Here is a 16,625-nt window from a genome sequence, read left to right as displayed (position 1 = left end):
AAGAATAACAATAACAAGGCTATATACAGGGGGCACCGGTACCTAGTCAGTGTGCGGGGGTACAAGCTAGTTGAGGTAATCTGTACATGTAGATGGGGGTGAAGAACTATGCATAGGTAACAAACAAACAGCGAGTAGCAGCAGTGTACAAAAGGGAGGGGTGGCGGGTGGTTATGAATTGTTCAGCAGTCTTATGGCTTGGGGGTAGAGGAGCCTTTTGGTCCTAGACTTGGCGCTCCGGTAGCACTTGCCGTGCGGTAGCAGAGAACTTAACTTTTACGGCTGCTGTCCCTGTACAGGGATCAACATCAGCTGAAATTTCAGAGTGACAACTAATAGTACTAGATACAACTCAAACTTTCATTAAAACACACATGCAGGGTACTCAGTTAAAGCTACACTCGTTGTGAATCTAGCCAACATGTCAGATTTTTAAAATGCTTTTTGGCGAAAGCATGAGAAGCTATTATCTGATAGCATGCAACCCCCGAAATACCCAAAGGGGACGTAAACAAAATAATTAGCGTAGCCGGCTCTACACAAAACGCAGAAATAAAATATAAAACATTCATTACCTTTGACGAGCTTCTTTGTTGGCACTCCTATATGTCCCATAAACATCACAATTGGGTCTTTTTTTCGATTAAATCCGTCCATGTATACCCAAAATGTCCATTTATGAAGCCGGTCTGATCCATGAAAAATCACTGTTCCAAAACGCAACGTCATTTTTTGACAAAACACTTTGACAAAACACTTCAAACTACTTTTGTAATCCAACTTTAGTCATTAGTAAACGTTAATAATCGATCAAATTGATCACGGGGCGATCTGTATTCAATAGCAGCACGTTTTGAAATCATGGTCCACATTCTCTCTTTCATAACTCTCTTTTCATAACTTAAAATCAATTGACAGTACTGGCGACATCGTGTGGAAGCTGTAGGCATTGTAAACTGGGCCCTATCTATTTTCCCTTGCCATAGACAATACAGAGACTGGCGGAGGGATATATATATATTTTTTTTTGTGAACAGTTTTCCTTGGGATTTTGCCTGCTAAACACGCTTTGTTATAGTCACAGACATGATTTAACCAGTTTTATAAACTTCAGAGTGTTTTCTATCCACACATACTAATCATATGCATATACTATATTCCTGGCATGAGTAGCAGGACGTTGAAATTTTGCGCGATTTTTAACAAATAGCTGCAAAAATTCGCAGCCTCTTTAACAGGTTTTAACTAGTCTCTAACTTGGGTGACTGGAGTCTGACAATTTTATGGGCTTTCCTCTGACACCGCCTATTATATAGGTCCTGGCTGGCAGGAAGACCCATGACATATCTTTTCAGTTTCTTGAGGGGGAAAAGGTGTTATGGTGCCCTCTTCACAACTGTCTTGGTATGTTTGGACTGTGATAGTTCGTTGGTGATGTGGACACAAAGGAACTTGAAACTCTTGACCCACTCCACTACAGCCCCGTTGATGTTAATGTTCGGCCCGCCTTTTCACGATCAGCTCCTTTGTCTTGCTCACATTGAGGGAGAGGTTGTTGTCCTGGCACCACACTGCCAGTTTTCTGACCTTCTCCCTGTAGACCGTCTCATCGTTGTCGGTGATCAGGCCTACCACTGTTGTGTCATCAGCAAACTTAATGGAGTTGGAGTCGTGTTTGGCTACGCAGTCGTGGATGAACAGGGAATACAGGAGGGTACTAAGTACACACCCCTGAGGGCCCCCAGTGTTAAGGATCAGCGTGGCAGACGTATTGTTGCCTACTCTTACCACCTGGGGGCGGCCTGTCAGGAAGTCCAGGATCCAGTTGCAGAGGGAGGTGTTTAGTCCCAGGATCCTTAGCTTGGTGATGTGGTTTGAGGGTACTATGGTGTTGAACGCTGAGCTGTAGTCAATGAACAGCATTCTCACATAGGTGTTCCTTTTGTCCAGGTGGGAAAGGGCAGTATGGAATACAATAGAGATTGCATCATCTTTGGATCTGTTTGGGCGGTATGCAAATTGGAGTTGGTCTAGGCTTTCTGGGATAATGGTGTTGATGTGAGCCATTACCACCCTTTCAAAGCACTTCATGGCTATGAATGTGAGTGCTACGGGTCTGTAGTCATTTAGGCAGGTTGCCTTTGTGTAGACACCTGCCAGTTGGTCAGCACATGCCCGGAGCACATGTCCTGGTAATCCGCCTGGCCTCCCAGCCTTGTGTACTCACGTCGGCTACAGAGAGCGTGATCACACTGTCGTCCAGAACAGCTGATGCGCTCATGCATGCCTCAGTGTTGCTTGCCTCGAAGCGAGCATAGAAGTTATTTAGCTCGTCTGGTAGGCTCGTGTCACTGGGCAGCTCGTGGCTGTGCTTCCCTTTGTAGTCTGTAATAGTTTGCAAGCCCTGCCACATCCGAGCCGGTGTAGTATGATTCAATCTTAGCCCTGTATTGTCGCTTTACCTGTTTGATGGTTCGTCGCAGGGCATAGCGGGATTTCTTGTAAGCTTCCGGTTAGAGTCCCGCACCTTGAAAGCGGCAGCTCTACCCTTTAGCTCAGTGCGAATGTTGCCTGTAATCCATGGCTTCTGGTTGGGGTATGTACGTACAGTCACTGTGGGGACGACGTCCTTGATGCACTTATTGATAAAGCCAGTGACTGATGTGGTGGACTCCTTAATGTCATCGGAAGAATCACGGAACATGTTCCAGTCTGTGATAGCAAAGCAGTCCTGTAGTTTAGCATCTGCTTCATCTGACCATTTTTTTATAGACCGAGTCACTGGTGCTTCCTGCTTTAATTTTTGCTTGTAAGAAGGAATCAGAAGTATAGAGTTGTGGTCGGATTTACCAAATGGAGGGCAAGGGAGAGCTTTGTACGCGTCTCTGTGTGTGGAGTACAGATGATCTAGATTTTTTTTCCCTCTGGTTGCACATTTAACATGTTGATAGAGATTTGGTAGAACTGATTTAAGTTTCCCTTCATTAAAGTCTCTGGCCACTAGGAGCGCGGCCTCTGTGCGAGTGGTTTCCTGTTTGCTTATTTCCTCGTCATTCAGCCACAATTCCGTGAAGCATAGGATATTACAGTTTTTGTAGGATATTCGTGATCTTACCTCGTCTAGTTTATTGTCCAATGATTGCACGTTGGCAAGTAATATTGACGGTAACGGCAGCTTTCCTAGTTGTCTTCTGCGGGTCCGGACGAGGCATCCGCCTCTTCGTCCTCTGCGTCGCTTCCTTTTGCGAATAATTGGGATGTCTGCCCTGTGGGGTGTTTGGAGAATATCGTTTGAGTCCTGCTTGTTGTTGTTGAAGAAATCTTCGTCTAATCCGAGGTGAGTGATCATTGTCCTGATATCCAGAAGCTCTTTTCTTCCGTAAGATACGGTTGCAGAAACATTATGTACAAAATCATTTACAAATATAATGAAAAAAACCCACATAATAGCACAATTGGTTAGGAGACCGTAAAACGGTGGCCATCTCCTCCGGCACCATTAACACCAATTAATGACCAATTTATGCAGAAATCCAGGTAATTCCAAAGGGTTCACATAATTTTTCTTGAGATATTTATGTATTTGATTTTCAATATATTTGCAAAAAGTCTAAAAACATGCTTTTACTTTGTCATTATGGGGTATTTTGTGTAGATTGTCAATTCAGGCTGTAACACAACAAAATGTGGAATAAGTCAAGGGGTATAAATACTTTCTTGATATTTCTGTTTTTGGGGGGGGGGGGGGGACTGAAATATTACAGCCTCGAGTCTTCTTGGGTATGACCATAAAAGTTTGGCACACCTGTATTTGGTGAGTTTCTCCCATTAATCTCTGAAGATCCCCTCCAGCTCTGTCAGGTTGGATGGGGAGCGTCGCTGCACAGCTATGTTCAGATCTCTCCAGAGATGTTCAAACAGGTTCAAATCTGGGCTCTCGCTGGGCCACTCAAGGACATTCAGAAACTTGTCCCGAAGCCACTCCTGCGTTGTCTTGGCTGCGTGCTTAGGTCGTTGTCCTGTTAGGAAGGTGAACCTTCGCCCCAGTCTGAGGTCCTGAGCGCTCTGGAGAAGGTTTTCATCAAGGATCTCTTTACTTTGCTCCGTTCATCTTTCCTTCTATGCTGACTAGTCTCCCAGTCCCTGCTGCTGAAAAACATCCCCACAGCCCGATGCTGCCACCACCATGCTTCAACGTAAGGATGGTGCCAAGTTTCTTCCAGATGTGACGCTTGGCATTCAGGCCAAAGAGTTCAATCTTGGTTTCATCAGACCAGAGAATCTTGTTTCTCATGGTCTGAGAGTCCTTCAGGTGCCAAACAAAATCATCTGCGGGCCAAATTCGACATCCAGTTGAGGATCCCTGCTGTATTCCATCTAGCCACAACCCCTTTGGCCTCATGCGATTGGGTTGCATATCCGTTGCTTATACCCCATGATCTACATACATCGAGTTCATGTTTATCTAATGTTGCAAAACTGAATCCTGGTTTCTCTGTTGCTTTTAGACTTCGGGCTGAAAACAGCAGAGAGATATTTGACATGCAGGAGAAGTGAGAGGTGAAATATTCTGGTACACTAGTAATTGTTAACACGTGTCCTGGCACATTAACCACGCCGTCCACTTTTAAACAGTTCCTTCTGGGCTCTGTTATCTAAAACTTTTCTGTGACACAGTTTCCTGCACATTTCGCTCGATTCATGTAATTGGATGTGCCTGAGCAGATTTGTTAAATTCCTAGAAAGGAACATGTTTACTCTACTTTTGGCTATGTCACTGTGGTGTTAACGACCTTAGACATGATGAGGACTTAGAAATTTGCAATCTTTCACACTGCAATTTCCCAGCCATATCCTCAGAGGATTCGATTTACTTTAGTGGACAGAAGTGTGTGTGTGTGCATGCTTGCTGCTGTGTGAGTGTGTTTATGCACGTACCCTGTGGACATTCAAGTATGCCACCAATATGGAATTGTATCCCACCCTAACTACATACCTCCCCCATTGTAGCTCACTCCTCAACCTGGCTCTGGCTCTAGCTCTCCCTGGCCCTAACTCAGCAGTAGGTATAGGCCAGGGTTCTCCTCCTTTGTCTGTATGATGGCTTGCTATTCAACAAAAGTCCTGGTGTCAAAACAGCCATATGGAGGAGTGAAAGGCTGTGTCAATGTTGCCCTAGCCGGTCGCAGAGGGACGGAATATGTGGCACGCCGCCTGACTTGACTTAAAGGAGATAGATGGCCTTTAAAGCCCCCTTTCCTACAGTCTGGGGGACGGGGAAGGAGGACAGTACAACAGAGCTATGTCAACAAGTACGTTTGGAGCTTATAGCTGCTATTTATAAAGGGGCAATAAAACAATCTACAGTGTCAAAGGAAAGCTGTCAGTCCCACTAGACTTTGCTGAGCTGCAGGGAGAGGAAACACTTGCAATAGGAGGCGAGGCCTCTATTCCTCCTGCTTGGCTAGAAGACATAGTGTTAAGTCCCCCTCAGGGTCTCCCAAGATCTGGATTGAAGCACAACAAGTGCCTTCTCATAAACAAGATGTTCTTCTCATAAACAAGGTCAGAAAATGTTCACCAAAACACCTTTCACTCTCCCTTGTTTTGTTGACACACAATGCCCAAAGATAAATGACTCTGAGAATCATTTAACAAAGGGACAAACTCCATTGGGAGATTGACATTTGATGGCAGTAGAAAGGTCTAATCTGAGATAGATTGTTTTGTTCATATGATGGGGCTGTTGGTCGGATGTTTTACGTTTCGTATTCCGCTATTAGCGCCTTGTTATTTCATAGTGAAGCCCACTTTGTGCAGCAGACATTGTTGACAAGGTCATTGTCTATTAACTGTCACCAGGCAACAGTGGTGGCTACCCCCTTCCTGCAACTTCATTACTGGCTTTCTCTTAAGTATCAAAGCTGTAACGCTACCTTTGATTTAAAAGGTTTATGTAAATGTATTACTGTGATTTCAATTTTGGTAGAGCTCACAAATGAACTTGTTACACTTTGAAGACACCCCAAGGAATGGAGATGCAGTACTGTAACTCAAACTGTCAGTTCACCATACCAGGTAGTAGAGACGAAACAATTGGTTAGACTTTTAGTTCTCTGCGTTTCTTTGAAGTTTTCTCTTTCTTTCAAGCTAAACTCCCGAGTGGAGGTTACAAGGATAAAAGCAAATCTGCGTCTGGGGCATCAAATAGCAGGAATTAACACCTGGAGGCCTTTGAGATGAGCTCTCTCCTGCGCCAAAGGCTCCAAACTCCCTTCCCTCTTTGAGATCGGTTCACCAAGTAGATAAGAGAGTTTTTGGGAGTTGGAGGCATGTGGATAAAAGCAGTGTTTAAAGGTTTTCTTTGACACTGCCTGAGCCTCTCTCCACAGCAGTCAAGGAAAGTCCGGCAAAGCTTCTCTGCTCAAATCAAATCAAATGTTATTTGTCACATGCTTCATAAACAACCGGTGTAGACTAACAGTGAAATGCTTGTGAATGTGTGTGTGGCGGCAGCATGCATGTGTGCGCATGTTGTGTGTGTGGGCGTATGTAATGTGTGTATGTGTGTGTTGGGGTGTCAGCGTAAGTAAGTGTGAGTGTGGGTAGAGTCCAGTGTGTGTGTGCATAGTCAGTGTACATTTTTATTTAACCATTTAACTAGGCAAGTCAGTTAAGAACAAATTCTTATTTACAATGGCTGCCTACCCCGGCCAAACCCTCAGCTGGACAAAGCTGTGCCAATTGTGAGCTGCCCTATGGGACTCCCAATCATGGCCGGTTGTGATACAGCTTGGAATCAAAGCAGGGTGTGTATTGACCCCTCAAGCTTAATTGTAGTCCACCTATGGCCAATTCAAATGTTAGGACATGATTTAAAAAGAAACACACCTGTCTATATAAGGTCCCACAGTTGAAAGTGCATGTATGAGCAGAAGCTATACCATATCAAGTCCAAGCTATACTATACCAAGTCCAAGGAACTGTCTGTAGATCTCTGAGATAGAATTGTGATGAGGCATACAGTACCAGTCAAATATTTGGACACACCTACTAATTCAAGGGTTTTCTTTATTTTGACTATTTTCTACATTGTAGAATAATAGTAACGATAAAATATGGAATCATGTAGAAACCAAAAAAGTGTTAAAAATATATAAATATATTTTATATTTGAGATTCTTCAAAGTAGCCACCCTTTGCCTTGATGACAGCTTTGCACACTCTTGGCATTCTCTCAACCAGCTTCATAAGGTAGTCACCTGGAATGCATTTCAATTAACAGGTGTGCCTTGTTAAAAGTTCATTTGTGGAATTTCTTTCCTTCTTAATGCGTTTGAGGGTGTGATCGATGCTGAATGGGTGTAGACAAAGAAGAGCTCTTCAGTACTCTAGGTATCAAAACATTCAAGGGCCATTTTCTCAAAAGTGAGGTTAAAAGTTGATCAACTTTCAAAGCGGAATTACTTTCCCATTGTTCCTCAACTGTAGTATATGATATACCATTTTCTAGAACTACTTTTATCCAATGTAAAATAAAAAATAAAAAAAACACAATTTAAAATGTTGCTACATAAGACAGAATCAAGCCGGTCTGTCACAAATGTGGAATAAGTAATGGGTGTATGAATGAATACTTTATGAAGGCACTGTACATACGGTCACTGTGGGGACAACATCATCGATGCACTTATTAATGAAGCCGGTGACTGATGTGGTAAACTCTTCGCTATTGTCAGATGAATCCCGGAACATATTACATTATGTGCTAGCTAAACAGTCCTGTAGCTTAGCATCTGCTTCATTGGACCAATTCTGTATTGAGCACGTCACTGATACTTCCTGTTTGAGTTTTTGCTTGTAAGCAGGAAGCAGGAGGATAGATTTATGATCTGATTAGCCAATGGGAGAGCGAGGGAGGGCCTTGTATGCTGATCTAAAGGTGACATTCTGGTAAAAATGATGTAAAATGGATTTCAGTTTCCCTGCATTAAAAGCACCGGCCACGAAAAACGCTACATCTGGTTTGAATTTTCTTGTTTGCTTATGGCCCTATACAGCTTGTTAGGTGCAGTTTTAGTGCCAGAATCGGTTTGTGGTAGGAGGCAATCGCTCCATTGTTTCCTGACATCAGATACTGACTTTAAACTGAAATGTCCTTGAGAACAAGCTCCTCTGAACTTCAGACCACAAAGCCTTCTTTGAGATGGAGGGAGGAAGATGGTGAGGGGAACGTGTGTTTTTCACATTGCCTGTGTTTTCACAGCGCATTTGCAAACCATCCTCTGAATAGTTGTAGAGCAATCTTGGCGGGCTCCTCATTGCTTCTGCCAATTGGCCAGAGTGTCTGTGTGTTCCTCTATTGGAGGGTGGACATCCATGCAAGCATACCAATGATAACATGCAACCTTCTCCCATCACAAAGCCAAGGCCCAAGTCCAATAACGTGACAGACAACAGAGGAGACATACAATTAAGTGCACAGTCTTTAAAGGGTGACTGCACTTCCTGATTTGGCGTCGTTTTGAAGATTGCTCATTAAGAAATGCTAGTGGCCGTCACTAAAGCCAAACAAGAGTTGTCTTGGGGGATGTGGTTTGATATGGGTGTGTTATGTTCGCGTATCGTACCCTGGCAGGTACTGTTGTTTGTCCCTCCTGAGTAAGCGTAGCAATAACATAGCCACTTCCTCAAAATGGTAACTTCCTTTAAAAATAGTCAGAATTAAGATAAATCAAGAAATCTGTAATTCATTCAGATGTTTTTGCCCGAGCAGGTCTTAGTCGTGCAATTTTGCATCTTGCTAAGGTATTTGTTGCAGTATTTCTCAAGTTAAAAAAGGTGCTAGTAAAACTAGTCAGTGCACTGCATACGGTCTATCGAGTCGGGAAAGTCTGGCTGCGTGCCCCGGACTGTTTTCTAAGAACAATAACATGTCTACAACTTCATCATCTGCAAGCTTTCAAAGTAGCTATCTAAGTTCCAACTCTGTCCCCTTTTCTTTTCCTTTTTTAATGAAGCTAGCAAGTAGTAGCTAGCAAGCACATTGAGCAGCCAGGCCACAATCAACTTATCAAGTCACTGCCGAGTGGCGACGTGTGTGCTTCATGCCATTTTGTTTTGTACAACTACCAGAGTGTGTGTTGGTCTGTCGGGCAGTGTTTCTTTAGGAATCATGTTGCAAAACAGGTCGCGGGAACACAAGATTCTTGCAAATGGGTTTTTGGAATATTGACAAGTTGCAGTTGTTATTCAAGTGTGCTCTGATCGTCTCAATTCTAATTTTGCCCCCCAAAAAGTGTCACATTTGAGGGATTGACAAACACTTCAGCAAGTGGCCACTACATAAAGGGCTTAGGGCCAACAGTTATTTTAGCATAACATTGGCAACGTGTTGTCTTATGTAAACAAGTTTGAGGCGCTTCGTAATGGGCAGGTCTGTTGCACTGTCTGGAGGTTCTGGCTGCTATGGTTGTAGCCTAGCTGTTAAGAGCGTTGGGCCAGTAACCGAAAGGTCTCTGGTTCAAATCTCCAAGCTGACTAGGTGAAAAATATGATGTTGTCCCCTTGAGCAAGGTATTTAACTATAATTGCTCCTGTAAGTCACTCTGGATAAGAGTGTCTGCTAAATGACTAAAATGTAAAAATATTGTGCAATCAGCACAGCAGCTTCTCTAAGTGGTCACTGGGTACATGTGCATGATCGTAATCCATACACAAACCTCCAGTAAGGCATGACGAACTCACTTACAAAACTCAGTTTTGGATGAGACAGGACTTTATGACCAAAATTATCCTATTTACACTTTGTAGTCAATTTTGACACTAGAATAATGACTCATATCAATGCCACATAGAAACAACTTCACTGGTTTTAAACGACCTAAAGGCAGCTGACCTTTAAAGCTTCACACCAAAATTATATACCTGTACCTGCCTAGTTATATCAATATATCAGTCCATGCAAACACATCAGAGCTGTGCTACTGTGTGTCTTAAGTGCAGTACTCTACGCATCACACTGTAGAGTACAGTATGTCAGCCTGGCCCGCCTCTCCAGCGTACATTTCCACCGCTCCCCTCAAGGTGCCTTCATGCCCATCAGCCACCATTTCCATGACATTTGGCCTCATTTCGAAATTCCTGCATTCACAACATTTACCCAGGTATTTCCTGACATAGCAGGCCCCTTGCCAATCTGTGGATTGCTGCTGCTTATGAGAGAGAAGCGTGCTTGGCAGGTATGCATTATTCAATATTTTATGCTGCAAAGAGGGATAAGCGTGTAGTGTGTAGAGGGTTACATGACTCTGTCCTGTCCACCCTAAGCTCCCCTAACTCAGTCCATACCTCATCTGCCCTCAAGGTGAGACAGAGGTAGCGTCACCATTAAGGGACGCTGTGGTGTCGAAGTTTTGGAGAGTCGGCGTCTAGCCCTGAGTGTAACCACAGCTGAGCAAACACACGGTCAGACTACTAGGCTGCTGGCCTCACATTCCTCTGTTAGAGCTGGAGAGCAGAGCAGAGCACACTGGAGGCAGGCTGCTCCTCTCCTAGAAAATACCCATTAGATCGGAGATCCCTGGGGTTAGCCAGAAGGTTAGGCTAAAGACTAAGGGCCATAGAGCTCCTGAACCAGGCCAGGACTATGCACATGAGCTGTCTGTTATGCAATCGACTAGTTCTGGCCAGACCAAGTTCTCATCAACAGTGATAATGACCTGATATCAGATATTATTCTGTTGCAAACTGGTACCACTGACAGGAACTGTAACAGTGTAGCAAGATAATATATAAGCAAACATATACACACACATGGTAATTTAAGATGCCATGTCCTATGTAGATCTATGGGCTTAGTGTGTTGGCAGAGCAGGGTGCTGAGTTGGCAGAGCCCGCTGGTGCTCCATCTGGCTCCTGGACCAGCTCTCTTCCTGTTTATTCAGCAGACCCTGGCCTGGCCTGAAGCAGATCTGATCTGCTCTGCTCGCCATCAAATGGGACCAGCCCCCACACACACACACACACACACACACACACACACACCACACACCACACACCACACACACGCTATCCTCTGTATACCCCTCCACCTTGTCACAACACAAATGATTGGCTCAAATGCATTAAGAAGGCACACCTGTTAATTGAAATGCATTCCAGGTGACTACCTAATGAAGCTGGTTGAAAGAATGTCAAGAGTGTGCAAAGCTGTCATCAAGGCAAAGTGTGGTTATTTGAAGAATCTCAAATATAAAATATATTTTGATTTGTTTAACACTTTTTTGGTCACTATACGATTCCATATGTGTTATTTAATAGTTTTGATGTCTTCAATATTATTCCACAGTGTAGTAAATAGTACAAATAAAGAAAAACTTTTGACCGGTAGTGGACCTAGCAACACTTCCCCTGTAGACATTCCTGTCTTTTCAATAGATGTTACCGTATATCCTTGTATTCTTACTGCCATATCATCAAATGTGTTGTCTAAGTAAGTCTCAGAAATGGCGAATGTATTAATATTTTCTAAGATTAGCTAATTACTCATCTCATGAAATTTGTTTCCGAGGCTACATATATTTATATGAGCTAACTTGAACCCTTTCCCGGGTAGCTTATCTAAAACTGAACTCATAATGGTAAGAGGTTTTATTTCTAATAATTATATTTCTGATAATAACAAAGAAGAGATGCCTTCCCTGGTTTAGCTCGGCTGCAGCAGGGTGCTCTATTCTTCGTGCCAATTCTGCATAGCTGTCTTACTGAACTGTTGGTTTCTTCTGATTGGGATGTTGTCCTGTTAGCATGGGGGTGGTGGGGTGAGGAGGTGCTGTCCACTCTGGAAGAGGCCCGATGGTGCAGGGCGGTGTTTCCCCCTCTTTGGATGTGTCATGTAGAAATGCATGATAGGATTCTTTGTCTAGGCTTTCAGCATATAGCAGTATGGTGGTGTATAGCATAAGAAAACAGTCTTTAAAAAATACTTTACTCACTCATAACGATATCTTTGAGAAGACTGAGGTCTATAAATTTGAATATTTTAGTTGACTTAAAGTGCAGGTGCGATTGTGTCATACTTTTTGGTGTCAATTTGACATCATTAGGCACTAATGATCTCTGTCTCTTTTATCCCAACTAATCCACAATTAGGTAATCACATCTTTACACTACTTCTCTATCTGCATTGTTGTGAACATCCTGCTTTACGGAACAACCTCTTGGTTCTTTCTCTGAACTTCCCCTTAACTCTTTCCCCTCCAGACACACCTTCTGGCAGTACCGTAAGGAGAACCCTCAGTCCCGTGTGGGGGAGCCTCCTCCCGACGGCTTGCCGGGCTTCAACAGTGGCGTGATGCTGCTGGACCTAGGGGCCATGCGGACCTCAGCCCTCTACAACCAACTCCTGGAGCCCAGAAACGTGGCCCAGCTGGCTGACCAGTACCACTTCAGGGGCCACCTGGGGGACCAGGACTTCTTCAGCATGATCGGCATGGAACACCCAGGGCTGTTCCACCAGTTGGCCTGTGGCTGGAACCGCCAGCTGTGTACCTGGTGGAGGGAGCATGGATACGGGGACGTGTTCCAGCTCTACTACCGCTGTGAGGGGCCGGTGTATATCTACCATGGAAACTGTAATACGCCCATACCCGATGACTGAGTTGGGACCTCGTAATGTGTTTCCCTAAATGGTGGGTCTGTTTTGTGTTGAACTCATTGGAGGTTGTGGCTCAAGACTGGGTTCTGGAGAGAAAAAATATATTAGCTACACAACTTTCTGGGTCACAACAAAACTCCAAAGGGTCTTAGTTTAGCCATGTGGCAACAAAAGTTTTGGAATCAAAACCATTTCTGTACTGTACCACTGCTACTGTAAACATTGCTCCCACTCCTGCCCCCTGCTGGACAGGTGTGCAATACAGTCAGTACAAGGCATCTCACTCACTCCACTAATGTCAAGTGATGCTAATGATAAACATGGAGCATAAAGAGACCTTGCTGGTGAAAATTGCCGAATGCCATACTTTGTTCTCTCAGTTCACTTTTTGGAACATTTAACATTCTTGAAGAATGTTGGACTGTGGTACAAAAAAGAATGGTTCGCGTGCATAAGAGAAAATGGCAAACCTTCACCAACAAAAATTACTCTTTACATTGAATATTCCTGACAAACTGTAATAATACCCTGGTGTAATGTATGAGAGAATATGAGCTGATTAGTGTGAGTATTTTATCTGTGCTAATGTGTGTTTGCTGTGTATCATGGTAGTCAGTCTGGATTTGTCTCTCTCTCTCTTTTCTCCCTCTAATCAGCGCAAGATTAGGTGAGGGTTAACAATCAGTGCTCATTCACTGCCCGCCCTGGAGTAGTGAACTACATGTAGTTCAACTAGTGATTTAACTACATTTTGCAGTAGCTTGGTGGTAGTTTAACTAAATTCAAATCTTGGTAGTGTTTTCAGTAGTTAATTACTTGTTTTGCTATGTAGAGATGTAGATAACTACTGGAATTGCACACTACTTATTTTGCAAAAATAAAATAGATGTGCTATATGCAATCATTTCATTTCTTTTGCAAAGCATCAGACCTGCCTAAATCTCACTTGAAACATAATTGTTGTGTTAAATAGGCAAAATTACACCTTCTGGTTGCATATCACCCTAAAGTGTAGTCTATGGCATTTCAGATTTGTTCACCTAGTAGTGTGGATTTAGTGAAGTACTTTTTCAAAGTAACTTTAGTTAAATGAACTATATTTTTCTTAAGGGTAGCTTTAGTGTAGTTTAACTTATTCCAGTGTGAAGTAATTGGTAGCTTGGTAAACTATATTTTCAGAGTAGCTTCCCGAACACTGTTGTTTACCAATGCTGGACTCTTTTCTGGCAGGGTGAGTGGGCAGGAAGTACGACACACTGACACCCGCTAGGACATCCCAGTGACTGCGTAATGGAGAGAAAAGAGGGGGAGGGGAGAGGGCGGTACAGGTGAGGGATGATGGGCTACACATACAGATGCTTGGCCCACACACAAACATACATTTTCGAGTGGGATTTAGCCACCATTGTGACTACATATTGACCCCGTTTTGTTTGTCTCTGTGTTACCTGGAGCTGACGTTAATATATATGCCATTTAGCAGATGCTTTTATCCAAAGCGACTTATTCATGTGTGCATACATTTTACGTATGGGTGGTCCCGGGAATCTAACTCACTCTCCTGGCATTGCAAGCTCCATACTCTACCCACTGAGCGACAGAGAGTAGCAGAAATCCCACTCGGGAACTTTGATATGCCAGTAGAGCAGTGTTCCCCGACTGGCGGCCCGTGATTTTATTTGGCGCCCCAAATTTTCTGAGCAAATCATTTTTTTATTGTTAGACATAAAAGGCTGTAAAAACCCCAGCAAAGGAGCTCCAAGTGATTACATTTTTAGACATCTGTTCCAAAGTATTCCCCACAAATAATAGAGAGATATGTGATTGTATACAAATGTAAGCAAGGTTTGAAATTATTATGTTTCAGTGAAATATTATATCTGTTTGGGCTTCTTGCAGTCAATTTACAGTTATTTACAAATTATTATAGTTACAGACGCAATTTAACCTCCCATGTTATTGTAATGTTGAGAGGTTAGCATGACACACTACATTATTTACCATTCATTTCTATTGGGAACAAAATAATCTGAAACACGACTAAAACAAACATCAAATGCATCCAACAAATTCGTAGTCACAAGCTTAATGTAGTCATTGCGTGCTATGAATATGGGACAAAATACTTCACTTTTTACTACTTTAAAACACATATAAGTGAATGTCCCAATATTTTTGGTCCCCTAAAATGGGGGGATTATGTATAAAAGTGCTGTAATTTCTAAACGGTTCACCCGATATGGATGAAATTCCTCTCAAATTAAAGCTGACAGTCTGCAGTTCAACCTGTTAGTCATTGTACCATTTCAAATCTAAAGTGCTGGAGTACAGAGCCAAAGAAACAAAACATTTCACTGTCCCAATACTTTTGAAGCTCACTGTACATAAGTCATCTGAAGGCAAGCTAATGAGGTCACTCTTTTTTGGATTTGGTCCATTGTATGTACCCTGCGAGTCTATAGAGCAGACTAAGTACAGTTGAACCTAGCAATCAGCCTGCAGGTAAGAGGAATCGACTGCTCTGACACATCAACCTGTGTACAGTGTGTTGTGCTGCCAGATCATATCAAGGTTAAGGATAAGCCACTCCAGAACATATAGAATAACATGCAATAGGAAAGATCATATGCTATTGTTGTATGATGACGGAGCCAAAGTCATGTCTTTTTTACATTTGTTGAGTGAGACTGAATCTCTTGTATTTTGTGTTGTTTTTTTGTGCTTCGTCTAGTTTTGGCTCTGGGTTATGTCATTTAAATGTTTTTGTGTTGCTGCTTTTGTACTGTACTTTTTTTGTTTTTGAAAGGTTAACCATTGTCTCATTTAGGTTATGTGGATGTGCATATGATTATTAGCTGTGTTCTGTTGTTTTGTGGTAGTGTCAGTGCCACTCGTTTGTGTCATATTGTGCAATGCAATTTCAAAGGGCAGGGGTTCAGAAGACCCAACTATACTTTCTCTCAAGTGTCTTTAAATTATCTGGCTGCATTTCAAACCACTGAATGGCCGCAAATGCTCCTGTATTGAATGTAGGAACCCCAAAATGTTATATTTTCTTCAAGGGCATATTCAGCAAAAACGGGTACTCAACACAATAAACGTATATGCACTACGTACTGTATTTAAAACAAATCGCAATAATGCTATCCAGCTAACAATTTACACAATGATCTAATGTTCGCTGCTAGCTGGCTAGCAAGCAATCTCATCCAAATGAGTTGATCAGCTCTTTAGATAAACAACTAAACTGACTAATTGTGAATTCAGGAATGTTTAAATTATGAAGGCCCGGAATATTTTTAAATCCTGGTGAACTTGCTAGCCAGCCAATGACAAATGTAGCAAATATGTTTTTCAATCTGTTTATAGGGACTCAAGATGGCAACTGAACTGATAGCTAGTTCACTTCACTTAATTTGCAAACACATTCCCAACTGGTTTGTAAGTTAGAATTTTTAAAATCATTAGCTGATTAAAACGTAAGAAATGCATCTAGTTCTGCTCAATCGAGGCTTAATAGGTAGCCAAGTCATTTGTGTATTGATTCTTACATTGTTTCATATGTACCACAAATGTAGATGAAATAAGTAACATTTATGATTAGAGTAGATAAGAAGAAAATCTGTTTCATGAGAAATTCTGGAAATATAACCTGTGAAAAACCTCCAGGTTGATGATGCAAGACTTATACATGTCATAGTCAGCAGTAAATCCTTTGATTGATTTACCAGTATATGCGTTTTGTCAACTAGCCAGTACATCGCACCACTCTCAGAAAAGACATTGGCTCATGGTGTCTCCTGGAAAGTCCTATATTCTAGTTCTATCTCAATAGTGTCACTTTTCATACCTCTCTGTTGCTTCATGTCAGGCGCTACACAGATTATCTGTGATGACAGGGTGACGTGTGTCTCTAAACAGCAGTTGTGGATGTGAGAGAGACATTACCTATTTCAGTCACTTTCCT

The 16,625-nt window shown here is 42.6% G+C and overlaps 1 protein-coding gene across 1 annotated transcript in view; it reads left to right on the top strand.

Moving 5' to 3' along the window:
- LOC139373147 (xyloside xylosyltransferase 1-like) overlaps positions 1-15,779 on the top strand; it is a 67,972-nt gene extending 52,193 nt beyond the window's left edge. Inside the window, exon 5 of the mRNA XM_071113333.1 lies at positions 12,265-15,779. Coding sequence (XP_070969434.1) covers positions 12,265-12,661 — 397 coding nt within the window. The 3' untranslated portion in view covers positions 12,662-15,779. The remainder of the gene's footprint in view (positions 1-12,264) is intronic.
- Positions 15,780-16,625: the final 846 nt, after the last annotated feature.

The sequence above is a fragment of the Oncorhynchus clarkii genome, chromosome 1 (assembly GCF_045791955.1).
Source record: "Oncorhynchus clarkii lewisi isolate Uvic-CL-2024 chromosome 1, UVic_Ocla_1.0, whole genome shotgun sequence".
NCBI lineage: Eukaryota > Metazoa > Chordata > Actinopteri > Salmoniformes > Salmonidae > Oncorhynchus > Oncorhynchus clarkii.
The sequence above is the reverse complement of the archived record's forward strand: the minus strand, read 5'-3'. Positions and strand labels throughout refer to the sequence as shown.